The 27,626-nt window shown below is 41.8% G+C and overlaps 1 protein-coding gene across 10 annotated transcripts in view; it reads left to right on the forward strand.

The window, feature by feature from the left end:
• Nucleotides 1–27,626, forward strand: part of KIAA0319L (KIAA0319 like) — a 249,023-nt gene that overhangs the window by 9,388 nt on the left and 212,009 nt on the right. For all 10 annotated transcript variants that reach the window (XM_058303906.1, XM_058303910.2, XM_004472229.4 and 7 more), the window contains exon 3: nt 24,068–24,594. In XM_058303906.1, coding sequence (XP_058159889.1) covers nt 24,068–24,594 — 527 coding nt within the window. The remainder of the gene's footprint in view (nt 1–24,067; nt 24,595–27,626) is intronic.

A 27,626-nucleotide genomic window follows, 5' to 3' on the forward strand; every position in this document is an offset into this window, starting at 1 on the left:
TATTTTTTTAAAGATACGTCACAAAAAAGACTACATTATAAAAATCATAAGAGGTTCCCATATACCCCCCCATCCTCCCACCTCACTCCTCCCACACCAACAACTTCCTCCATCATTGTGGCTCACTCATCGCACTGGCAAAAACATTTTGGAGCACTGCTGTACCACATGGATAATAGTTTACCCTGTAGTTCACAGTCTCCCCCAGTACATTCAGTGGGTTATGGCAGGATATATAATGTCCAGCATCTGACCCTGAAATATCATTTAGGGCAACTCTAAGTCCTAAAAAGGCCCCTCATCACCTCTCTTCTTCCCTCTCCCTGCCCTCAGCAACTACCGTGGCCACTTTCTCCATGTCAGTGATACAATTTTTTCTATTACTAGTCACAATAGTTTTATAGTAGAATATCATTAAGTCCACTCTAATCCATAGTTTATTCCTCCATTCTGTGGACCCTGGGATGGTGATGTCCACTCCACCTCTATATTAAGAGGGGGCTTAGATTCTACATGGCTGATGGATGCAGTTCTCCTGCTTAACAGTTGTAAGCACTCTTGGTTCACTGGTATGGTGGTTGACCATCTTCACCTTCCTGTTAGCTGACCTGGGTAAATCCAACAAACCAGAGAGTAGGGATTGCAACTCTGCTGAGGCTCAGGGCCCAGCTGGTACATAGGCAGACCAGAGAGTCAAGTCCCCTGAGTATGCACCATCCCGAGCACCAATCACAGGTTCAGTAACAGTGACAGAAGAGGCATGTGTAGCAAAGTCACATCTGAGTCCAGCTCCATCATGCTCGGGAGCACAAATTCCAAAGTAGGGCCCGTTGACATGGCACAGAACTCAAAATCCATCTGCCATCACCATATACCCTGCAGGTTTCTGTAGCCTTCTGGAGAACCAGTACCTAGGGCTGTATCTGTTTAAGCTGTTTCTGGGGTCCTGCTGAGGTGTGCATAAGCCTGGCCCCTCTGATGACCTCTCGACTCTTTTTTGAAGACTTTCAGCCACATAAACTCATTTATCTTTGCTATTTCCCCCTTTTAGTCAAGGTCAAAAAGCCATTTTAAACACATGATTGTACATGTAGGCTGAGATATTCTGCTGGTCTGAATTGACCCTTTTATTCAAGGTCTCTTTCTAGTTGCATCACCAGTTAGTGATTGGTAGTAATCCCTCGGCGCTAGGAAGGCTGATCCGTGGGAGTTATGTCCCATGCTGGGGGGAAGGTAATGCATTTATATGCTGAGTTTGGCTTAGAAAGTGGCCACATTTGAGCAACATAGAGGCTCTCAGGAGGTAACTCGTAGTCATCCTGCATCTCTAGGCCTAGTTCATATTTCAGGCACACAGCCTCTTAAGCATAGTCATCAGTATCAAGGGCTCATCATTGGACCATCCTTCCTTGTTGGTTGTTGTTGTTGCACTTGGGGGATTATTGCTGTTCCATTGGGGAATGTGACAGAGCTCCCCTGAGTAGGAACTAAGCACTCCCTCAGTTGTTGTTTGTAACTGTAACTACTATGAATATACCCAACATATATCCGAACATTTTTATGTCCCCTATATACATGCCCTGGAGAACTCCCTTCCAACCATGTGCCCCCCCATCAGTATCACCCCTTACCAGTGTTCCTCCCCTGCCATAGTTAAACCTCTCTGTGGTCCAAAACTTCTTCAACAATGAAGCCTAATATATTGCCAAATTCAATTAATAGGAAAATGAAATATAGTGATGGGTTTGAAGATTAGAAATATATATACTAATTTAGAAATACTAAGATAAAGTAAAAATAAATTGTATTAAAAAATGAAATATAAAGCTTTGTTTTTAATGTTTTGCCTTTCGTCACTGTAATAGGTGTTGCTCTGTATGTACAGTGGCAAGGCACTTTCTTTCATTTCTTCCTCAATGTCTGCATCCATTCTGTAAAATTTTTTTTTCTAATTTTTAATTTTGTCTTCGAAAAGTTTTAGATCACAATAATTCACATATACAATATAGAGGACTCCTATATGTAGGATCTGTTCTTTTTGAGGGATCTCTGGCCAATTCTATGATGTGGTCTTTTCTTTTCCCCCTAGTTAGTCAAGCTTTCTGAGAAAACACATTTACTGTCTTTACTCTTCCACCTCTGTCCTCTTCTGAATCCAGTGCATTCTGCCAGAAGAAACCAGTCACTTCCTTAGTTGGATACCTTTATTTGTTAAACATATTTAACATCTCGACTGTATTTGATACCTTTGTCCAAATGACCTACTTCTTTCTTGAGACCCTTTTCTTACTAGCCTTAAGTTTCATCATGCTTTTTTTTTTTTAAGATTTATTTATTTTTATTTATTTCCACCCCCCTTGTTATTTGTGCTCACTATCTGCTTGTCTTCTTTTTAGGAGGCACCAGGAAGTGAACCTGGGGCCTTCCATGTAGTAGGGAGGCACCTAATTGCTTGAGCCACCTCTGCTCCCCATCATGCTTTTCTTTGTTCTCCTCCTAGTCAATGTACTGTGCTTTCTAATTATTCTTTCCTCACTTTGTCAGCTTCTCTCTTAAATGTTTTATTCACCAGGATTCTGTTTCAACCCTTGTTTGTCTCATTTCTATATCTTTTTTTTTTAAGATTTATGTATTTATTTCTTGCCCCTTCCCCCCATCCCCCCCTTATCTGCACTCTGTGTCCATTCGCTGTGTGTTCTTCTGTGTCCACTTGCCTTCTTTGTCAGCGGACAAAGACACCAGAATTGGTGTCTCTTTTTGGTGCATCATCTTGCTGCGTCAGCTTTCCGTGTATGTGGCACCACTCCTGGGCAGACTGTGCTTTTTCGTGCAGGGAGGCTCTCCTTGTGGTATGCACTCCTTGCCCGTGGGGCTCCACTGCGCAGGGGACACCCTTGCGTGGCACGGCACTCCTTGTGCACATCAGCCCTGTGCATGAGACAGCTCACCACATGGGTCAGGAGGCCCTGGGTTTGAACTCTGGACCTCTCATATGGTAGGTGGAAACTCTTAACAGTTGAGCCAAATCCACTTCCCTCTATGTCTTCTTTTTGACAGTCTCATTCATTCCCACAGTTTTAACCTGTGTGCTCATTACTGCCAAATCTCTAACTCTTCCCTCACTTCTCTCCTGAGCTCCAGACCACATAGCTACTGTATGCCACACATTTCTCCAAATGGATGTCTCATAGCCACCTCTAACTTAATATGTCAAAACTGAACCCATGATTTTTTTTATCCTTCTTCCTCCTCCTTTATTCCTTATAAACATGAAAAGATGACCTCCACCTATCTTAAGAAGTAGGAATTCCTTAGTCATTCTATACTTTCCTCTCTCTTCCACATGCAAATCACTCTTTGTAGAGCCCTGTCTAATATTTCCATGCAGAACACTCCATTCTTCTGGATATGCTATATATTTCTGCCTGATGTATTCTGATTTAGGTAAATAAAGACTTCTTTCTGAGGCTTTCTCTGAGGCCTTTGGCCTGAGCTAATTTTTTCTTCACTGTTCACACATTATGTTCCCATATTATATGTGCATATTTATTTTAGACTTTGTGAAGATAGGTTCAGAGTAGGTCTTGCTCTAGAGCAGGGGTTCTTAACCTTTTTGTTCCATGGACCGTTTTGCCAGTCAGGTGAAAACCACGGACCCATTACTAAGTCCACGCTATACTGTGTATTATTTAATAACTATATCACACCCACACCAACATATCCCCCCAAGAATAATGTTTTTCTGAATTTCAATTCAAGCTTATGGACCCCTTATTAAGAACCCCTGTCTAGAGTTTGGTCCTTATTCCCAAGATGAGACCTTTTTAGTGTCTTTACCAGAAGTGGTGATAACGTGATTTTTTTACTTAGGCAGAGCCAAAGTTCCAATACGTCCCCACCTGTCCGCAGTCCCTTTCCACCTCTACTGATTGTTTCCCTCTCAACCCTGCAGCGTTTTCTATCTATAAGCCTCAGCTTGTCTTGCCCTGTAAATCTGCAGCCCAGCCCTTAGCCACAGACTTGTAGGGAATCCTCCCCATGGTTTTCAGGGGTCGTCTTTCTTCCTAGCTTCATCCTTTCCAGTGTCTCACCCCTCAAGTTCTAGCCACTTCAGCTATCTCAAACTCAGATCTCTGCTTTCTGGGCTTGTTCAGACTCCTCTCTGATTGGGTAACAGCTTTCTGTTCTGTGGTTGGGAAATTGTCCCCTAACAAAGAACTGGGTGGGCAATTGTGGGGCTTACTTCATGAGTTTCCCTTCTCTCAGGGATTGTAGTCTTGTACTGCCTGTTATCTCCTGACCAAAAACAGGTATCTTGTATATGCTGTGCAGTTTTATAGTTGCTTCTGGCAGGATGGTAAATGTAGTACCAATTACCCCATCATGGCTGGTAGTGGAAGTTAATGTGTCTTGTTAATTTTTTTTTTAATATGTCCCTTTCCTTCATGAAACTGTCTTACTCGTAGTTACATCCTGGCACCTAGCACTAGTAGGAAGCAATACAAATTAGTTAAATTAACCTAAAAATAATATTGGAAATAGCACCACTGTGGCATGTACATGTTAGGGAGAATCATTCTTTCCTATTGTGTTTTTTGATCTTAACCTGTTAAGTGGGCATTTCTTTCCCTGGGAGGGAACAGTATTTGGAAAGTAACTTTCCTCTTTTCTCCACCTTATCTCTGACTCTCTCCATGAGTAGAAGAGTGATTTTTCTGATTGGTGGTCTAGAAGAGAATCCTTGGAAAGTGGATGTGGCTCAAGTGATAGGGCTTCCGCCTACCATATGGGAGGACCTGGGTTTGATCCCTGGGGCCTCATGGTGAAAAAGCAGAAGAGAAAGTGTGCTTGCGTGGTGAGCCAGTGCCTGTGTGGTGAACCAAGTGCCCACGTGAGTGCCAGCGTGGTGAGCTGAGTGTCCGCATGTGAGCCGGTGCCTGCGCAAGTGAGTCACGCAGCAAGATGATTATGCAACAAAAGAGAGACGAAGGGGAAAGTCAAGATGAAGTGCAGTAGAAACTAGGAACTGAGGTGGCGCAGCTGATAGGGAACCTCTTTCCACAGCAGAGGTCCCCAGTATCTAATCCCATTAAGTCCTAGAGGAGAATAAAGGAGAAGAGAAGACAAAAATAGATACAGAAGATCACACAGTGAATGAACAGAGCGAAAACAGCAGGATGGGGGTGGGGAGGGGAATGGGGAAAATAAATATTAATGATAAATATTAAATAATAATCTTTAAAATAAAAAAAAATCCTGTTTGTGTGGTTGCCTTTTATAGAGTAGCCAGTCTTCAACCCTTGCATGTGTTCTCTCCTCTGCCATGCTCGCAGTGGTCTGCCCATGCTTGAATAGCCAGCATTTGTCCAGTTTTCTGTTTAATTCAGAATAGGAAGGTATTAGAAACCCTATTTGTGATTACACATCTAAGCCATGTTCTCCAGTCACCCTTGTCTCATTATAAAGATGATATTTTGATCTCTATCTACCCATAACTGCAGTGTTTTATTTTTTAATTAGTCCCAAACTGTGGGTTAGAGAAATTATTGCCCTTAACTTCCATAGAGACAAATGATGGGACAAAGACAGCTCCTGGCTTAGCAAGAGGTCTTTTCCCTACTAGTTGTCATACTTTTTTGTTCTCATAACTGTTTACATTTATGTACCCAAGTCAGTGTCCCTGGCAGACAGGAGGTAATGGTGGGCCCTGATCTCAATTTATTCCTTGGTGCTACCCTTCGGTTGTACTTTGAGGCTATGGTCTCTGTTGTATCAGTCATAATAGGATCTTTTTGTTTTATAAGTTTGATTTTTTTTTTAGGTACCAGGGCTGGGAATTGAACCCAGGACCTCATATGGGGGAAGGCAGTGCTCAACCACTGAGCCACGTTGGCTCCCCTGAGTTGTTTTTTGTTTTTTTTTCCCATCTGTTTGCTTGTTTTTTTTTTTTTTTTTTTAGGAGGTGCCAGGGACTGAACCTGGGACCTTTTATGTGGGAAGCAGGTGCTCAGTCACTTGAGCCACATCTGTTCCCCTGAATGATTAAAATTATTATTATTATTTTTAAAATTTATTTATTTATTTATTTCTCTCCTGTTTCCCCCACCCCGGTTGTCTGTTCTCTGAGTCTGTTTGCTGTGTCTTCTTTGTCCACTTCTGTTGTTGTCAGTGGCACAGGAATATGTGTTTCTTTTTCATGCATCATCTTGTTGTGTCAGCTCTCCATGTGGGTGGTGCCATTCTTAGGCAGGCAGCACTTTGTTTCGCGCTGGGCGGCTCTCCTTATGGGTGCACTCCTTGCGCTTGGGGCTCTCCTACGCGGGGGACACCCCTGTGTGGCATGGTACTCCTTGCGCACATCAGCACTGCGCATGGGCCAGCTGCACATGGGTCAGGGAGGCCTGGGGTTTGAACCGCGGACCTCCCATGTGGTAGACGTATGCCCTAACCACTGGGCCAAGTCCGCTTCCCATTTTTGTTTTTTTAATATTGAGGTTTTTTTTCACTTTTTTATTTTTTAAAAGATACTTTGATTACATAAATGAATGATATATTTTTGAAAAGGCATTGGTCGTATCTTCAAGAGAAAAGCATTTTCTGGAGATTTTTTTTTTTTTAGGTGATATTATATCTGTGCTCTTCTTGTATCTACTGGGCACCTAATTTAAGGTAGATGACTAATGGAATATATCTTATATCAGTGAGCCTTCAGTAGGAACTTTCTCCTGCCAAACTGTTCTGTATTCTTAACTACATTTCAGTACAGGAAGATAATAAATTATTAATTCTAAATCTGTCTCTTCATATTGTAGGATAACAATTTGAGTACCTGGAAACTGGGGGAAGGTAGAGTTTTCTGACCGTTAACACAGACTGCAAGCTTTTTTCTTCTAAAATTCAACTAGCTGGAGCAAGTCAATGGGATCTTGTTATACCACAATTTAATTGACATAAGTAAGACCAATCAGAAGCCCCTAAAGTTGGCCTTTCTCCCATTAAAAGAAAGTCATTGTCTCTTTTTTTTTAAGATTTAAAATTTTTAAAATTTATTTCTCTCCCCTTCCACCCCATTGTCTGCTCTCTGTGTCCATTTTCTGTGTGTTCTTCTGCATCCACTTGCATTATCCGGCGGCACTGGGAATCTCTGTCTCTTTCTGTTGCGTCATCTTGCTGCATTAGCTCTCCATGTGTGCGGCGCCACTCCTGGGCAGGCTGCTCTTTTTTCTCACAGGGCGGCTCTCCTTGTGGGGTGCACTCCTTGCACGTGGGGCTCCCCTACGAGGGGGACACCCTTGCATGGCATGGCACTCCTTGCACACATCAGCACTGCACATGGGCCAGCTCACCACATGGGTCAGGAGGCCCTGGCTTTGAACCCTGGATCTCCCATGTGGGTAGGCAGAAGCTCTTTCGGTTGAGCCAAATCCATTTCCCGATTGTCTCTTGCTTAAACAGTTTGGTAAAAGAGAGTCATCTTAAGTCCTTCTATCTTGGAAAACTGGAATTTTGGTGGATTCTTTTTGCCTTTAGAAATTCTATGCAAACACAAACTTATTTCGTAACTTGTGTGATAGTGAAAGGAGATGAGAAAAAGGCATAATTGAGTAGTCAACCCCGTTTAATTTAAAAGCTGTCTTAAATGGACTCTCTTCAAGAATTACTCAAGGGAAGAAATAAAACAGTAGAGTGTATGAAAGTGAAAAAATTGCACAGCCAAACAATAGCCTTTGGCTTATTTTGGATATTGTATAAAGATCTCAGTAATTGGAGTAGCTTCTAATTCAAGGCATTGTGTGGAATTGGCAGGAACGTGGTCGAGAACCATGGTGTGTGGTTCACCCGTTCTCAGGTGAGCAGTATTGAAGAGTTTGGGTCGCAGTGGGTAGGTCTTGGTTTGAGGGCCTGCTTTTGAACACTCTTTCTGACCTTTCATTTGAGTTTCTTTAAGAAACGTCAGGGGAAGTGGATGTGGCTCAAGCAGTTAGGCCCCCGTCTACCATATGGGAGGTCCAGGGCTTGATTCCTGGGGCTCCTGGTGAAGGTAAGCTGGCTTGAGCAGAGAGCTGGTGTAGCAAGATGATGCAACAAAGAGAAACACAGAGGAGAGACAATAAAAGACACAGCAGATCAGGGAGATGAGGTGGTGCATGATTGAGCATCTCTCTCCCACTCTGGAAGGTCCCAGGATTTATTATTATTTTTTTAAAGATTTATTTTATTATTTATTTGTGTGTCATTCCCCCCCCCCCCCCCCCCGTTTTCCGCTCTCTTGTGTCCATGCACTGTGTGTTCTTCCATGTTCACTTGCATTTTCGGTGCCTGGGAATCTGTCTCTTGGTTGTGTTATCTTGCTGCCTCAGCTTTCCGTGTGTGCAGTGCCACTCCTGGGTGGGCTCCACTTTCTTTTTTCGCACAGGGCGGCTCTCTTTGTGGGGTGTCCTCCTTGTGTGTGGGGCTCCCCTACATGGGGACACCCCTGTGTGGAATGGCACTCCTTGCGTGCAGCAGCACTGTGCATGGACCAGCTCACCACACAATCTAGGAGGCCCTGGGTTTGAACCCTGGACCTCCTATATGGTAGGCAGACGCTCTATCAATTAAGCCACATCGGCTTCCCCCAGGATTGATTCTTGTGCTGCCTAAAGAGAAGACAAGTAGACACAGAAGATGCACAGCAAATGGACACAGAGAGCAGGCAATGAGGTGGGGGAATAAATAAATAAATAAATCTTTGAGGGAAAAAAAAAGAAACTTCAGTCTATATGGTTAAAATTCTGTAGCTACTTTTGATTCTGGATGATACTGGATAAGTTTCAGAGAGAAGTGGTAAGGACTGGTCTTGGCCACCTACCTAGTCATCAAGTGAGCAAGAGCAGGAGGCAGAGTAGCCAAGAGCATAGATTCTGGAGTCAGACAGGTCTGAGTCTGAATCCTGGTTGTATTATGTATGGGATGTTGTTATTGAAACCTACCTTTCATCAGGTTCCTCATCTATAAAATAGGAATGATAGTACCTCTTAGAATTGTTGTGAGAATTAAATACGCACGTGCCAGCAAAGTGCATAATCTTCCAACTGCTTTAACATTATTCTCATCCTGCAGCATGTTTGAGTTTGAAATACATGTGTGCTGGAGAGTGAGGGTAGTTCAGTGGTTGAGTGCCTGCTTCCCATGTATGAGGCCCCGGGTTCAATCCCTGGTACCTCCTCAAAAAAAAAAAAAGGAAATACATGTGTAACATGCTCATGAAGTCTGTTACTTTTAGGTAATACAGGGGAGTGACCAGTATTACCAGACCTAGGAGATGGAGGCTTTACACTGATTTGGTTCAACTTCTGTACCCTTAATTCCTGATTCAGGTTTAAAATTTCATAAGGGCTGCTATCCTGCCTGTTGAGAAATGGCTCTTCTGGACTTTTTAATACGACTTAGAGTTTATTGTCCTTAACAGAGGGCAACCTGAGTCAGCTGGAGGCTTGCGAAAGTGGGCCGGGTAGGATGTGTGAATTTTAATCGGAATAAATGAAGCAACTTTGTAGAAAGAAGCTGAAAAGTTAGATTCCATTTCAGAAAGCTGAGTAATCTGCCTTCTGCTGGGCCAGTCTGTGGCATTTGATCTGAAGCAAAACAGCGTCAATTGCTGAAGAAGTGCCAAGTTTCTCTTTACCTGTATATCATACTTAATCAGTTTTGACTGCTTGGTTTTCAGAATCACTGTTAGCTGTGCTCCCGGGAGCAGGCTCATAAGCCACACCCTGACATTTCTTACAATGAACCTTTCAAATAAGAGGGTAAATTTTCATGTTACTCCTTCTGTGAAAGGTTAAAGGGAGGGTTTAGCCTCTGAGATTAGGTAAGCAGACCCCAAGGTGGGTTATGTGCCCAGAATGCTTAAGGTAAAGCAAAAGTTTTCTGGCCCTTCCCTGGAGACTTTTCTCTCTGACAAACATACCCTTCTTTCCATTTCCAGGCTGCTTTGATTGAGCTGTTTTGCCTCCTCTCTTTCTTATTTCACGTGGGGCTTGCTGCCTTGCCAGCATGGCTGCTCTTTCTGTGGTGAGGAAGTGGTAAAGAGTGAAAGTCTTCTATGGTACTATGTGTTTCTAGAGGTTTTCTATCTGTGACTATGATTGTGTGTGAATGTGTGTATGGAAAAGAGAGAGAGAGAGATATCTTTGTGTGTCCTTCTCATTACCCTAGAAATAGTCACTTGGGAAGCAGTAGAGAAATATTGCTATTTTACATATGAGGATGAGGAAAGGCTAGTTTCTCTGTAGTGAGAGAGAGCCTATACTAGATAATTTGGCACTCGGGTATTGACCAATTTGCCCCTTTAAAAATTTTTTTCTGTCACTTTGGTGCGTTAATTATAATCAATTTGAAAGTGGAGGTATAAGAAAAGATACATGCAAGTTCATGCCATAAAAATGAAATCTTTTAAAAGCCATGTCTAAAGAAATCAAAACAATATGAAATTATGGTGATGACTGATTACATTTTTTTAGTATTTGTGATCTCTGGTTCTATATATATGTTATCTCATTCAGTGTCTAAAATATGCCTACTACGTTTCTAAAACCTTTTCTAGAACATTTAAGTAAAGTTATTAATGATAATTAATATGTGGGTGTTATGTTCATATTAAAAGATACATTCAGGACATTGTACCAGGTTAAATAAAATCCATTTCCTACCATCACAGTTTACACTGTGGAAGCAGAGATAGATGCATAAATGTATTACTGGTAAAGCAGCATGATAAATTCCAAAATGTCCAATGGGAACATAAAGAATGGGTCAAGAATGACCTGTGTGGATTTGGAGAAGAGCCAAACCTGTGATATTCTGATTCCTTTGAACCACCTTCTCCCAGATTCATTTGAAGTGGATTTTAATCTGCAGAGCACTTTCATTTTTTTTATCTCAGAGGGAGGGGTAGAGGGAAGAGTTTATGCAGCTCTGTAGAATCTAGAGAATAAGAGCCCTAAGAAAATTATTTCTAGAGAAAACGGACTTTGGCCCAGTGGTTAGGGCGTCCGTCTACCATATGGTAGGTCCGTGGTTCAAACCCCGGGCCTCCTTGACCCGTGTGGAGCTGGCCATGCACAGTGCTGATGCGCGCAAGGAGTGCCGTGCCACGCAAAGGTGACCCCCGCGTGGGGGAGCCCCACGCGCAAGGAGTGCGCCCGTGAGGAAAGCTGCCCAGCGTGAAAAGAAAGAGCAGCCTGCCCAGGAATGGCGCCGCCCACACTTCCCGTGCCGCTGACGACAACAGAAGCGGACAAAGAAACAAGACGCAGCAAATAGACACCAAGAACAGACAACCAGGGGAGGGGGGGGAATTAAATAAATAATCTTTAAAAAAAAAAAAAGAAAAGAAAATTATTTCTGTACAGATACAGATTGGCTTTGATTTAATTTAAATAAACTGGCTCCCAAAAATTCTAAGAATACTAACTACTCACACAGTTTCACTTTCATTTACACACAGATGAGAAAGCATCTGTAGCTCTGCATCTTATTTGCTATAAGCAAAAAGTAATTCGAGATATTTAAGTATCCAAAGCTTGGTTGTATTGAGTCCTCACATGTCCCAGTTCAGCCACTGCAGGGTTTAAAAAAAATTTTTTTTATGATACTTACATAATATTCCAAAAAGAAAGACTTTAAATGCATAAATCGACATAAACTTTTCCTTTATTTGCCGTAAATGCTGAAATAATACCTCTTGGTTAACTATATTATTTCCTCCCAAGTTTACTGCTATTTTATTTAATTTACTTATCTTTGCCAAAACCCCTCTAAATGACCTTCTCTTTAGAAACAACAAAACAGCAAAACGCAAGAAAACAAAAAACCAACCTTCCCCAAACAAAACAGTGCTCTGATTCAAGGTTCATTGTGTGGGTTTCTAAAGAAGATTGGTATGATTGTGGTAAATGCGAATAATTTATCAGCCTGTAATAACTGCAGTCAGAGGTGGCAATCTCTGTTAAGAGAACTGCAGGTTCTTAACAATAACATCTGCATGTGAGCTATAGAGGGAATTGCTAGATTCATGACATCATATCTAGTGCTTTCCTCTTTTAGAAAAGTTTATTTTTTTCCCTTTTAGAACACTTTTATGTACAGGCTAAAGTTTATCTGTTATCATTTGATACCTGTGCTTTTTGAAATACAAAGACAGTATTACGCTGAGAGGTGTGGGCTCCTTCATGCTGTGACTTGGAGGCGTGCTCTCCTTACTGACAGCATTCTCCAGCGTCTTTTAGTCATAAGGTGGTGGGAGAAAAAACGAAGCAGGAGATTCTGAGTACATCCTATGCAACAAAGTAGCCCCCTAGTTACAGCTTTTTTAAAAAGTGCATGGTTTAATCATTCACTTTCAATCTGCTTTTAAACATTATAAAGCCCTTGATGACTGGATTGTTTCTAAGCAGGTGACTCTATGGTACGAGAGCTATTTTCAGCTACACCAGTGTTTTGATTAATACTCTCACTTATAACTTTTTGATTCTGAAAGATGGTTTTGGGCTAAACCTTGACAGATGGGCCTTTTGAAACTATTTAATAGCAATTGTATCCAAAGAATAAAAACTTTTGATTTATTAATGAGTATCATGTAGAAGAAAAAGCCGTTAGAATTGTGAGAGAATACTTTCCATGTTTTCACGTAGGGGTCCGGAACTTGGAATTTTTTTTTCTTTTTTCTTTCTCATCATTACTCATGAGAAGGGAGGGGGATTAGAAAGCAGGCTAATCTAGATGTCATCAGTGATGGAGAATGGTGAACTGAGAAGCCATTCTCCACAGGTGCTTTGTTCAGAAAGTTCTATGGTGAAAGCCTATTTCATCTTTGAGTGAAGTGGAGTGGTCTGACATGAATAGGTAGGGGAACTTATATTTGGTTGGTCCTTTCATGAGAAAAAATTGCTTTGTGGTTTGGAAGGATTTTTCAGCTGAAGTTTAGGTGGGAAAGGACATTTCCTAACTAGTTTTGTTGGATTCATTTATCTCTTCTTCATTCCACTAAACTTTTTTTCAGTTTCTCTCTTTGCACATGTCTTACCATACTTACCATTCATAGCTTTCCTCGACTTAATTTGAAAAGCTCTTTCTGTTTTCTTAGTAAACTGGGAACTTTGCTTTCTCTCCTGCCTTTCTTTGCCTTCTGACCATCCAACGAACTTAGTTAACATTAAAGATCTAACTCAAATGAATAAAACTCAAGTAATTCCATATTGAAGTTGACATGTTTTTCTAGATTTTGTTAGTTAAAAAAATAAATTTAGATATTGGGTGAATTTTTTAAAAAAATTATTTTAATAACTTACACTTTTTTTTTTGAGGCACTGGGAGCCAGAGATTGAACTCGGGGCCTCGTATGTGGGAAGCCGGTGCTCAACCACTGAGCCACATCAGCTTCCCTGAGCTGGTTTTATCGTTTGTTTTGCTTGTTGGTTGTTTTTGGGTTTTTTTTTCTCATGAGACATTGAGGACCCAACCTGGGACTTACATTGTTGGAGGCAGTTGCTCAACTGGTTGTGCCACATCCTTTCTCCCTTGGATGAACTTGTAAAGTTAACAAAGTTACTATTTGAAAAGTATCTTGTTGAACCTACAAATAGAGATACAGGATATAATAAATCAAACATATATGATCCAGTGAGAGAAATACTACGACAGGGGTATATGTAAGATGCACAGAAGAGAGGCATCTTGGATGAAGTTTCATCAAGGAACCCTTCCTGGAAGAATTCATATCTGACTGAGATGAACAGTCATAACTATAATAATTACAACAAAAAATAGTGGCAGCTAATATTTAATGAACTTTTACCGTATGTCAAGCACTGTTCTAAGTACTTTACATAGATCATCTCCTTTAATAGTTATAATAACCCAGTGAGTTTAGGTATTGTGATTATCATTCCTATTTTACATATGGAGAAACTGAGACATTTGACCCAGGGTAACATAGCTAGTAAGTGATTGGTTTGAGATTGAAACCCAGGCAGTCTTTTGTCAGGGGCCAAAGCCTTAACCACAGATTTTGGGGTTGGGTACCAGAAGATGGGATTACAACAACTATGGAATGAGGAATTTTTTTTTTTTTTTTTAAGATTTATTCCTGCCCCCCCCCCGCCCCATGGTTTGCACTTACTGTCTGCTCTCTGCTCTCTCTGTCTGTCTGTTGTGGGAGGGAGGGAGGCACTGAATGCCTTGAGCTACTTCTGCTCCTGTTTGTTACGTCTGTTATTGTGTTTCCTCATGGTTATTCTTCATTATGTCATCTTGTTGCATCAGCTCACCGCACTAGCCCATCCTGTCAACTCACTGTCTTCCGTGTCTTCTTTAGGAGGCACCAGGAACTGAACCCAGGCCCTGCCATGTGGTAGGTGGGAGCCCACCTGCTTGAGCCACATCTGCTTCCCATAATGAGGATATTGATATTGATAGGGGATTTTCTTTTTTTTTTTCCCCCTTATTTCTCCCCCCTCCCCCCACTCCATTGTCTGCTCTCTCTGTCCATTCACTGTGTGTTCTTCTGTGTCTGTTGTATTCTCATTAGGCAGCTCCAGGAACCCATTCTGGGACCTTCCGGAGTGGGAGAGAGGTGATCATCTGTTGTGCCACCTCAGCTCCCTAGTTCACTGCATCTCATACTGTCTTTTCTCTGTGTCTCTTCTTTTTGTTGTGTCATCTTGTTGTGTCAGCTCTCCATGTGGGCGGCACCACTCCTGTGTGGAGCTGCACTCCTTGCGCAGGGGCCACTCCTTGTGTGGGGGGCACCCCTGTGTGGGGTGACACTCCTTGCGTGTGGCAGCACTCCGCGTGGGCCAGCTCACCACACGGGCCAGGAGGCCTTGGGTATCTAACCCTGGACCTCCTATGTGGTAGGCGGAAGCTCTCTTCGTTGAGGCACATCCGCTTCCCAGGGATTTTCTTTTGAAAACAAAATTTCACCTCAACTTTCTGAGAGTTCTATATGAACTTAGAGACTGGCCATGTTTTCTCTTTAAACTGAGAATAAATGAGGGTGTTTTTCACTTTTCCTTTAATCTGTAAATTCTGCATTAAGTAGGTAGATTAGAAGCTCTTTTTCCCTCTTTTGTGTTAATATTGCTTTCTTTTAAGGAGATGTTATGGTACTTTTATTTTCTTCAGCAATTTGCCAGAATCTAGGACCTTTCTTTGTGGCTTCTCCAGTGACATTCTTATAGGAGAGGACTTGCTCTTCAAAGCATTCTTAACTAGAGAAGTATGCTACAAGGCTCAGATTTTGTGACTGAGTTCTTAGAAGCTTATTTTCCATCTAGTAGATGATCAAGAGTTAACGTGGGGAAGTAGACGTGGTTCAAGCATTTGGGCGCCTGTCTCCCACATGGGAGGTCCCGAGTTCGGTTCCTGGTGCCTCCTAAAGAAGACGAGCAAGACAGCTAGCTAACTGACATGATGGGTGGGAACAGTGGGCTGGCATGGTGAGCTGACTCAAAAAGATGACGCCATGAGATGATGCAACGAAGAGACACAAGGAAGAAACACAGTGGGAGACAGAACGAGCAGGAGCAGAGGTCAACTCAAGCCATTGGGCCCCTCCCTCCCATCTGGGAGGTCCCAGGTTCTGTTCCCAGTGCCTTTTTTTCCCCAGTATTTTCCTTTTTTTTCTTCCCCCTCCCCCTCTCCCCTGCTCTGCTGTTTTTTGCTGTCCTTTCACTGTGTGAGCTTCTGTATCTATTTCTCTTTTTGTCTTCTTGTTTTTCTCCTCTAGGATGCATGAGGATTCAATCCTGGGAACCTCTGATGTGGAGAGAGGTTCCCTATCACTTGCGCCACCACAGTTCCTGGTTTCTGTTGCATCTCGCTTTGACTTTCCCCTTCATCTCTCTTTTGTTGTATCATCATCTTGCTGCATGACTAACTTGAGCGGGCACTGGCTTGCTGCGCAGGCACTCGTGCCGGCACTCGGCTTGCCATGTGGGTAGGCATTTTTTTACCAGGAAGCCCCTGGGATTGAATCTGGGTCCTCCAATAGTAGGCAGAAGCCCAGTCACTTGAGCCACATCTGCTTTCTCCCAGTGCCTTCTAAAAAGAAGACAGGCACACAGTGAACAGACAGTAAGCACAAACAATGGGGGTGGGGGTGGGGAAGGATTTAAAAAAAAACGTTTATTTAAAAAGAAAAGAATTAATGTGAGGGGAGAAGGTGTAGCTCAGTGGTTGAGTGCTACTTCCCATGTATGAAGTCCTGGGTTCAATCTCTGGTACTCCTAAAAAAAAGTTAATATGAGTAGTAACTGAGATGTATCTGTTGGGAAGCTAGTTCCATGGGGAGTTTGCCTTTATCAGAATGGTCTTTAGGAAAAAACAAATGCTACAGTCAGGAGAAAAGAGTCAGAATATGGACACAAAGCCTATTAATTCTTGTTTAGCAGTTAGTTTAGTTTCAGCAAATTACCTACATCAAAACATTTGGCAAACTGTGCTCTTGACAAAGCTAGGGACACAGCAAAGGTGATGAATTGTAATTATTTTCCTTTCAAAGGACTGTTTTGTGAGGAGCTGCCACCTTTCAACCCCACCTGTGTGCAGTTGAGGAAAAAAGTCTTGGCCCTTTTGAAAAGGAGGCAAGAGGACAATGGTTATTACCCTGGCTTTTTCCAGACTTCATTTTACTTTGTTGTGCCCTTCAGAAGATTTAGTTACCTCCTCTGCCTTGCTTTCTGAATATGCTAACCTCTGCAGGGGAGAACTGGTATGGAGAGGCAGGTGGAACCATTTTTTTGTATTTGTTTATTAGTGGGTATGCAGGTGACAGGCATGCTGACAGTCAAAAGAAAGGTGGAGGGTGTCCCTTGATGTGGTTTGGTTTTGAAAGGTTCCTGTGAGTTGTTTTGGGCAGCTATCTTGGCCATGACCCACTGCTTCTGAGACTGCATATTTTTGATGATTATTGCAGGAGGACAGTGTAGAGCCTTTAATGCAATTATTGACTCTACACCAAATTTAAGGTTTCTGCCTTACTGCTTGATATTAGTTCATTACAGGTATAAAACAAAGAAAAGGTTTGAATGGATTCTTGACTGTTTTCTAGGCCTTCTTAAATCTCTCACATGAGATTTCAAGTAACAAATTTAATGAATATGAAAATTAAGTGCACATTTTGCTTGCAAAACACCTATGTACTGTTTTCTGCACAAACTTGGTTCCCCATGCCACCTCCCACCCAAGAGAATTTTACTAGCTCTTTTTTTTTTAATAATACTGGTATTACTTTTTAAGTAATACTGGTACAGTGTACCCCTATTCCCATTGTCTCAGTCCTTCTTTTGGGGTACATGCTTATGAATTTGGTTAGAGTGTAAATTCCCTGAGCCTCAACAGTATTGCTCTTAAGATAGCAGGCCTCTTCCCCTGTTTTCCTGTTTGGTTGCTAGCCAGTGAGTTTCCAAGTTTTCTTGAGAAATCAGGCTTGTTACCTGAGATTTAAGAATGCCAGAAGCAACAGCACTGACTCTAAATATTTCCAGCGTGGTTCACAGCTTCCTAAAAGTATTTGATGAATTTCCTTCTGGCAATAATTCATATATTCTGTAGATTTTGCCCTTCTACTGCTTGAAATTATGAAACCTGGTCTAGATTTTGTGCCAGATTTATTAGAAATCTGTTTTATGAGAGGTGGTAATGTTAACTAAGTGTTGCTGGTTCCAGAACTTCCTGTTTTGGGGATCTTCCAGATAATTATATGGGAGCTCTGGATTTTCTACTTTGCCATGATTATAGAAAGAAAGGGATTGGCTCTCCCCTCCTGTTCTCTCTCTGGGTAAGCTTTCTTCATGCTTCTACCAACATGAGTTCCAGACTTTCTCAAATGGTCTTCAGGCTAGGTTCTACCATCTATAAGTGCTTTTTGGTAAAGGACTTAATATTGCTTTTGCTTGGACTCTGGGAGCAGAGTCAGGCTATGGTGGCTGGGCAGGGAGAGGAACTGATCTAAATTTGGAGTTTATTTTCATCTTAACCTTTCCTCCAAGTGACTTCTGGAATCCAGTATTGTCTCCACCGAGTGCTTTCCTGCTTCTTCCTCCCATGAACTCTATATCCTAAGAATATCAACAGTGGCTTTCATTTGTAAGCACTAAGTATTCAAAACATTTTCATACCCACTACCTCATTTGAGCCTATAACAATTCTGTAGGTAATCCCAATACATAATTTTTAAAAATTGAGTCTTGAAGAGGTTAAATTACTTTTAAAGGTTAAATCACTGGTAAATGATAGACATAGAGCTGAAACTACAACCTGTGTCTTTTTTTTTTTAGGAGGTACTGGTGATTGAACCTGGGACCTCATACATGGGAGGCAGGGACTCAACCACTGAGCTACATCTGCACCCTGACCTGTGTTTTTAACCATTAGTTTTCTTTCTAAGAGGGAGAATTATGATCCAGTGAACGGATGAAAACGAACTGTTTTTCCTTCCATATTTTAATTATTAAACACATAATGGAGCATCATCAAATAACATCTATTTGAAAAAACAACTCAGTGAAAGTCATGCCCAAATCAAAATAGTGGAGTAAAATCCTTCAAGGCTTCGTCCCCCTACAGAAGCTTTGAACAACCAGCAAAGACCTGGCAGAAACATCTTTCTAAATGTTCCAGAAATAGATAAAAGGGCTGGGGTAACAATGTGAGCACTAAATCAAGAAAAACAGTTCTTACTAAGTGGAAGGCTCTCTGTGGTGCCCTGGCTGGCCCTTTCCCCATCCTTACCAGCTCGACACAGAGCGTGCCTTTACTCCCAAGGTAGACCCCTGGTCCCAGTTCTGGAGAGAGCAGAGTAACCCTTGTGCCCATTATGGGAGCATGCATATCTGGCCCAATTTGTCTGGTGGTGGAATGAGGAACTTGCCATCCCAGAACTTGACCTGTGTGTAGAAGGTGCCTTACCAAGCTCTCCTATGGAATGTTGGGAGAGCTGGGGCAAGGGATTGCTGACTGTAGGACATCTAGTGCAGTACCAAGGGACCATGAGGAAACTCTTTCCTAGGGAAGAAGGATCAGTTGTATCTGTGTATTTGGGGGATTTCTGGGGGCCAAACAAACATGCCCAGGGCAAGACATGTATGCAGAAAGCATCAGGAAGGTCCCTATGCTTTGGCCTGGAGCTATTCTCCAAGGTTGTTGTATGGATAAAAAGATAGCATTTACACAGGCCAGTCTTTTCTTTTTCCTTCTCCTCTACAGACCCTTCCCCCTCCTCTTTTAATCTCCCGTAATTAGCCTCAAAGCTTTCACCATTTTATATAAGGATGGATAGGCAGCCATTCCCATCATCATATTTTTCCTCATCATATTTTTCCATCTTCTTTTTCTTGCTATAAAGCATCATACAGCTTTATTTGTATGAAGTATTATTTGTGTGAATCTCATTTGACGTCTCTGTATAATTTTGTGCTTTTCAGCTTACCTGCTTCTACTACCCCTTGACATCCACATTTTTAATTAGAAGTTAAGAATCCAAGTACTTAAACCCCTTTTAGATTTAAACTTGTTAAGTTAAAACATTAAATGGAGAGAACATTCTGAGACCTGTTTTCCCTCGTAACTTTCAGGCAATGGCTTCTCTCATTTCTTCTGTACTCTGCGTACCTCTGAATTCTGAGGTGGGGTTGATATCCTTATCGCTTTTCACTTTCACTTCTTGAACATTACTCCAACACTTTCATGTAAAAGCTCCTGCTCTTTGAGGTTTCTAGCACTTTTCTATCCTAATTATTACTCATCTACCAACCGTTATTCCTATACACCCCTTCATTTATTTTGCATACAGGTCTCATCTCCATTCAGAGTCCTGTTATTGACCTGGATGTCTTTAGTATGATATACCTGATACCTGGCCACCTGGTTTTCATTTTTTTCAATACTTCAATTGTGCATATGCACACATATATTTATTTGGGCATTCATTAAAAAAAAAATTTTTTTTTGAGCACCTATAATGTACTAAGCCCCATACTAGAATTGGAGATTCGCTAGTGCAAAAAACTATAGATACATCCTTGTTATCCTGGAGCTTACAATATTGGAGGGAAAACATTAATTAGAAGATCACACAAATAATTATAAGTTTTTAAGTATTATAACTACTTTGAAGGAAAGGGGAAACAGAGCCCAAACAATAGAATAGAGGGATCTGACTCACACTGAGAGTCAGAAAAAGCTTCTCTGAGGAAAGTGATGGTTGGCCTTAGATGTCAAGGTTGAGGAATTAACCTGGTAAAGAAGGAATAGAGTTCTAGGCAGAGGAGAGAGCATGCCCAAAGGCCCAGTGATGGGGGTAAGCGTGGTTCCTTTAGGGAATGAAAGAAGGCTGGTGGGTTGGAATGTAGAGAAGGATGGAGAGCATGATTCAAAATGGGGCCAGAAAGGTAGGTAGAGTCAAGATCATGTAAGATCTTTTCAGGTTATATTAAGAATTTTGGTCCTCATTTTAAGAGCCCCAAGAAGACCCTGAAAAATTTTTTTAAATTTTTAAATTTATTTTTCAAATGGTAATACTCTTAGGTACTTACAAATTCAAAAAGTTTAAAAGGGTATTTAGTGAACAAACAGGTATCCTGCATCAGTCTCCCAGCTATCTAGTTTCCCTTCCTAAAGGCAACCATGCCAAGTTTCTTGAATATCTTCCAAAAATAGTCTTATATAAGCATATACCTTTTATTCTCCCCCCCCCCCCCCCCACACACACAAATGGTAACATTCTGTACACACTGCTGGCCTCTTTCTTTTTCTACATGACAGTGTATCTTGGACATCATTCTGTATCAGGACTATGTAGAAAAACCTTATTCCCAACAGCTGTGTGATACTCCTTTGTGTGGATCTTCCATAATTTATTTAACCAGTTCTCTATTGATGGGCATATAAATTGTTTCCAGTGTTTTTTAAAATTTCAAACATACAGTGAATATCTTCGTTAATATATCATGTCACATATGTGCTAGTGTATCTGTACAATAACTTCCAAGTTTACCTACCTTTATTCTACAAAGGCTGAATTTTTTTTCCTTCAGACCACTTGTATTAGTTTGCAGTCCTACATTTATTATTGTGTTTATTTGTTTAATCTCTGTCTTTCCTATCTAAATCATAAAGACCATCAAAGCAATGCCTAGATTGATAAATGTGCTCAGTGATATTTGTTGAGTGGATGAATGAATAAAGAGGTAAGGATAATAGCTAAATAGGAGTAAGGTGCCTGACTATTATAAAGAATGGAGGTGATCGAAAATGGCTACTGTGGAAAAATTGGAAAGAGTAAATGAGACTGGGAATATACAAGATTGCCAGGCAGTCCAGTGCTGGTGAGAATGGAGACCATTTATTTACAGTGGCACCGATATGTGCAGTTGTGGGATTTTTTTCCAGTTGTGCTCAGGACAGTGTCAATCCATGATTGCCATTTCCGCAGACAGCTGGGGCAAAGGAGCTGAGAATATCAGTACTAGAGAATCCGACCTGGATAAGGAAGGACATGAAGATGAATCCTAGACGTCTTTTCTTCTCCCCATGTTCTTGAATAATCTCATCCATGCTTACAGTTTTAGCCACCCTATGGGTAGCAAAGTACCTTTCAAAAACTGAAAGAGGGAAGCGGACTTGGCCCAGTGGTTAGGGCATCCGCCTATCACATGGGAGTTCCGCGGCTCAAACCCCAGGCCTCGACCCTTGTGGAGCTGGCCCATGCACAGTGCTGATGTGCACAAGGAGTGCCCTGCCATGCAGGGGTGTCCCCTGCGTAGGGGAGCCCCATGCGCAAGGAGTGCGCCCCATAGGGATAGCCGCCCAGTGCGAAAGAAAGTGCAGCCTGCCCAAGAATGGTGCCACACTCACGGAGAGCTGACACAACAAGATGATGCAACGAAAAGAAACACAGATTCCCGGTGCCGCTGATAAGGATAGAAGCAGTCACAGAAGAACACACAGCGAGGACACAGAGCAGACAACTGGGGCGTGGGGGGAGAGAAATAAATAAAAAATAAATCTTAAAAAAAAAAAAAGGTAAAACATGGAAAAAAAATAAAGTATGTACATAAAAAAAAAAACTGAAAGAAGACCACACTAATGCAAAATGTTAGTAATAGGGAAAATTGTGTGTGTGTTTGGGGGGTTATATGAAAACTCTGTACTTTCTGCAGGATTTTCCTGTAAACCTATGACTGACCGAAAAAAAAAAAAAAACCCAGAAAGCTAGTCTGGATTTAGTACATAGTTTTGTTTTACATAGCAGGCAGATAAAGAACTATCACTCTTTATATTATCACCTAAAGGCAACAGAGAAGCAGTCTGGGATGGAAATGTGAGTCCATGTTTGGGAACAATGGGAGGATAGGTAGTAATTGATACCATATGTGGCAGTTCAGTATTATTGATGAATTCAAAAAAGAGATATTGATTATGTTTGTCAACTGGTCTGTTCCTCTGGATGTGATACCCTTTGAGTGTATTAAATCCAGAGATTTCACTTTTACTTGATTAAATTAAGATTATGGCTTTGATTTGGCCACATCAGTAGGATGGGTCCTCACCCCCTTGGTGGGAGGACATTCCCATAGAAAACGACATGGAGAAGGAGAGAGCTTAATTTTGACTCTGGAGTCCTGGGGAGAGAGTCCAGCTGTTCACCTGATAGTTTACAGTTGACCTTGTGGAGTGAGCAGAGCAGCCGAGTTGGGGAAGAGAGATGAGCCTTATGCCAGCCTACAGCTGAGATCAGAAAAAGCTGGGACTCAGGAGCCTGAAGAGGAAGGCTGAACCCTTGCAGAGACTAGCAGCCCTATTGCTCCAACATGTGGCAACAGACTTTGGTGAAGGAAATAACTTACTCTTTATGGCTTTGTGACCATAAGCTTCTACCCCAAATAAATGCCCTTTATAAAAGCTGAAAGATTTCTGGTACTTTGCATTAGCACCCCTTTGGCTGACTAACATACCATGGCGTGAATGAAATTATATACAGAACCACTTCTTTTTTTTAAAGATTTATTTATTTTATTTATTTCTCTCCCCTTCTCCCCCACCCCGGTTGTCTGTTCTCTGTGTCTGTTTGCTGCGTCATCTTTGTCCGCTTCTGTTGTTGTCAGCGGCACGGGAATCTGTGTTTCTTTTGGTTGCATCATCTTGTGTCAGCTCTCCATGTGTGCGGCACCATTCCTGGGCAGGCTGCACTTTCTTTCGCACTGGGTGGCTTTCCTTACGGGGCGCACTCCTTGCGTGTGGGGCTCCGCTATGCAGGGGATACCCCTGTGTGGCAGGGCACTCCTTGCGCGCATCAGCACTGTGCATGGGCCAGCTCCACACGGGTCAAGGAGGCCCGGGCTTTGAACCGCGGACCTCCCATGTGGACGCCCTAACCACTGGGCCAAGTCCGCTGCCCCACTGTTGTATTTATGTTCCTTTATTTCTTATCATAGCATGGCTTGTCATTAGGAATTTCCTTATAGCAGAAACCTTCTGCCTCTTCCATGATTAAAATGTTTGGTAAGCCTGACTACTGCTTTGGCTGCTACTGAGATATATTCACTACTGACTGGCTAGAAAATGGATGTGCCTGTAATCCGCATGTGGCCAAGAGTATTTAATTTGTGTTGCTGGCAGCTCAGTGGAGGAAATATTCCAGCTTGTTCAGATACACATTCTGCTGGTTCCATAAAGCCACTGTTCTTGAGAAATGCCTTGGAGGTCAAGTGATAGAACTCTTCCTCTTCCCTCCCTGCTCATCATCTGTATACTTCCACCAGAATAGTCTCTCTTATCTGCTTCATGAGCTGGGTTCTTTGTAAAAGGTGACTGTGGAAGGTACTCATTGAGAAGGTGAATGTGGTATACCAGTGGTGAATGTGGAGCAGTATGTCTACGAGCTAAAATTACTAGCCAGCTTTCCCACATTCTTAAAAACCAGTCTTCAAAATAACCTCAAATGTTCTCATTCAGGGCTCTTAACGGAGCAGTCATCTCTGTTTTTATTTCACCTTAAAATGTTTTCATTCTTTGTTTTTAGATGCCAATGAGAGCAGGTGCCAGGAGGGGAAGACACAATTTGGAGTTGGCCTGAGATCTGGGGGAGAAAATCACCTCCAGCTTCTTGAAGGAACCCCCTCTCTTCAGTCATGTTGGGCTGCCTGCTGCCAGGACTCTGCCTGCCATGCTTTTTGGTGGCTAGAAGGGATGTGCATTCAGGCAGATTGCAGTAGACCCCAGAGCTGCCGGGCTTTTAGGACAGACTCTTCCAATTCCATGTTGGTGTTTTTAAAAAAATTTCAAACTGCAGATGATTTTGGTTTTTCACCTGAAGATGATGTGCCACATTTTCTGGGGTTAGGTTGGAGTGGGGCATCTCAGCGGAGGCGGAACCCATTCAGAGCGCCACTCAGAACTGCTGTATCTTCTCACAACCAGCAGAGCATAATCAAGAGGCTTCGGAAGAGAGATAGTGCCAGTGAAGTAGTTACGCCTGTAGTCACACAGCATTCTAAAATGAATGACTCCAAGGACCTAGGTGATCTGATTACCAGTGGCTCAGCAGAGGTAAGCATATCATGAAGAAGGAGCAGAGAAATTTAAATCTGCTCTGATATTTGCTGCACATAAGCAATGAAACTGATGCTTATGGGCAGTGTTCATAGGCTGAGGAGTATATGTATAAAGCTTCTTGGTACCATCTTTTGTGGTTCTGCCTAGAGGTACAAGGATAATTTGACTTTAGAGATGCTCACTCCATGGAAGTCTGACCATTGTTATGGTAAAAGCAGAAAGCTGCTCATTGTCTAGTAAGCTGGCTCTTGGCTACAGGTAAGTGCAGTTGTGTGGGTGTTCATCTCCATCAATGGTTCTGCAGTGTTTTCTGCCAGATTGCCACACACTTGATTGATGTGATTGCAGTCAAGTTCTCCTCCTCCCCCATCTTCTGCCTGTAAACACACTCCTTATGAGGTAGTTTCTATTTAAATCTGAATTAACCATGCGTGGAATTGTAGATTAAGACTTGACCTACTGTGCTGGGGAGCTGGACGTGGCCATTAGCCAAGAGGTCTCGGGTGAATTCTTACCAAGCTGTGTAGACAATGGGAGATATCACCAGTAGAGTTTATTCTGCTTATTATGTTTCTTTGTTGTTGATCTGCCTCAGCAAATGATTAACAGGAATGACTCACTCTATGCTCAGTCTCCCTTGATTGCTGTGACTTATTTTTGTATTTGTTTTGTCCTAGTTGTCTCTCTCAAGTTAAAGTCAGAATGGGGTGCTAATCATTGTATTATGCTGTTTTGTTTAACTTGCATAGCAATATTTTCAAATAGGACTTATTAGCCCTGTTTTACTAATGAGGAAACTGAGGCCCAAAGAGATTAAACAGCTTGCCTGTGATCATGCAGTTAATAAATGGCTTAACTAGAATTGGAGCCCAAAATTAATATTAAGGAAAAAAATAGTCACTCTCAGAGATACAGTATTAGGTTTAATATGCTCATAAACATTTATGGAAACCAATTATCAATGTCAGCTATGTTTCTAAGCACTAGAGCTACAAAGGAGAACAAAACATGGTCCCTGCCATCAGGGAATTTTTAGCCTAATGGCACTCAGATTTTTACAGTAGTGTCTAATTATTGCATTAATAGATTTATATACACTATAACTATGAACACAAAAGAGAAAATGAGCCACTTGGATAGGCAGGTGATGGGTATGTGCAGGGAAGACTACAGAGAATGTTTAACTTCTTTTTAAAGGATGTGTAGGATTTCACTAAAGGATTAAAGATAGTAAAAAACTTTCTGGACAGAGCAGCAGTGTGTGCAGAATGCTCAGTCAGCAAGTATTTATGGTGTGTCTACTATGTGCAAGATATACTAAGCTAGGCACTAGGAATATTACAGTAAATAAAGGAACACATGGTTCATGCCCTAATAGAATTACACTCTGGCAAGGGAAAACAGACATTAAATTTCTAGTAATTAAATAATTTTAAGTGATGTAGATTATGAGAGGGTGAGTATAGGGTGCTGTGAGTCCCTGTACGAAGAACCTAGATGAGACTAAGGGATATGGGAAGGCTATCCTAAAGAAGGAAAAGTTTAAATTGTGACTTGACGTAGGAGAGTTAGGAGAAGAAATAATTTCTGGCAGAGGGCCTGACAATTAAAAAGTTTAGGTGCCCTACAACATGGCAAAATCAAGAAATTTACTGGTCTTATTGGACAAACTGAGCAAGAGAAGAGACTTGGTGAGAGAAGAGACTTGCAGGGTAAGCAGAGCTATGTGGTCTTAAGATATTGATCTTTATCTTAAAATGAGTGAGAAGTCATTGAACAGTTTAAAGCAGGGATCAACATAATCAGATACCTGCATGTGTGGTGATTAGCCTGGAGAAGGACCAGAATATATGTGGAGAGATCAAGTAGGGGGCTATTGCAGGGTTCAGGGAAGAGAAGCAGTGCACTAAAGAAGAAGGTTGAAGATAAAGATAAGGAGATAAACAATAAATAATTCCTTAGAGCTGAGGTTCTCAATCTTGCACATGCAGCAGAATCACCAAAACAGATTGCTTGGCTCCAACTCCAGAGTTTCTGATTTAGTAGGTCTGGAGGGGGACTGAGAATTTATATTTCCAACAGGTGCCTGAATAGTACTCATGCTTCTGATTGGGAACCACACTTTGAGAACTACTGCTTATAGGGCAGGGGGATTATAATCCAGAGCCAGAATTTAGCCCTAGGCAGGAGGAGAGATATCACTTTCATTGTGATAGGAAGGAAGGAATGAGTGGATACAGATGTACTAAGGGAGGTTTAGAGGTTTGGTGGAAGGAAATTGTGGTAATTCTAATCGCATTTCTTTTTTTTCCTTAAGTAGGAGAATAGATTAATTACTGAAAGTAGAAGCAGAGGTAGATAGAGTGGGGTAAATGGGTAATAGGCAGGAAAATCAGAAGTTTGGGAGAGTGGTAAAGGTCTGAAAAGGCTACTGTGAATTGAAAGGAAATGGCAGACTAGGTAAGAAAATAGAAGGGTTGCTGAGTAGCCTTGAAGATGGAGACCATGAATTTTTCAGTGACATTGATCTTTACGGTTCTGTGATTCTCCTCAGTAACTCTCAGCAACCCTGTCAAGTAAAGCCTGGTAGTTTGATTCATCCAAGATTGGAACTTTGCCAGGGGTTTGTATAGAAGGAAATTGGGACATGGAAATTGAGATTGTTGACTAGAGTGGATGAAGGAGAGTGTATAAGAAAACAAAGATAGGAGGGGGCTGACAAAGATAAGGCAGAGGAGCTTGGCATTCATAATAGAAAGCAGATGTAGGAGAGCAGGTAAATGTGAGTCCTGGGAAGGGTCAGGAAGTAGTGCACTGAGTTTGGATATTTGAATTTAAAATTGTGGAGGTGGAGAAGTTCTGGTGAGGTTAGGTCTGGGTTGCTGAGGTATAGTGGAGAAGAAATTTATTGGAAACAAATTCAAAGAATTCAGTGATCTCAAAGAACATGTTAAATGAGTTATCCATGTAAACACTGATATAGTTGATGAAGATAATGATAGTAGCAATAGCTAATATTTACCAAG

The sequence above is a fragment of the Dasypus novemcinctus genome, chromosome 9 (assembly GCF_030445035.2).
Source record: "Dasypus novemcinctus isolate mDasNov1 chromosome 9, mDasNov1.1.hap2, whole genome shotgun sequence".
NCBI classification, from domain to species: domain Eukaryota; kingdom Metazoa; phylum Chordata; class Mammalia; order Cingulata; family Dasypodidae; genus Dasypus; species Dasypus novemcinctus.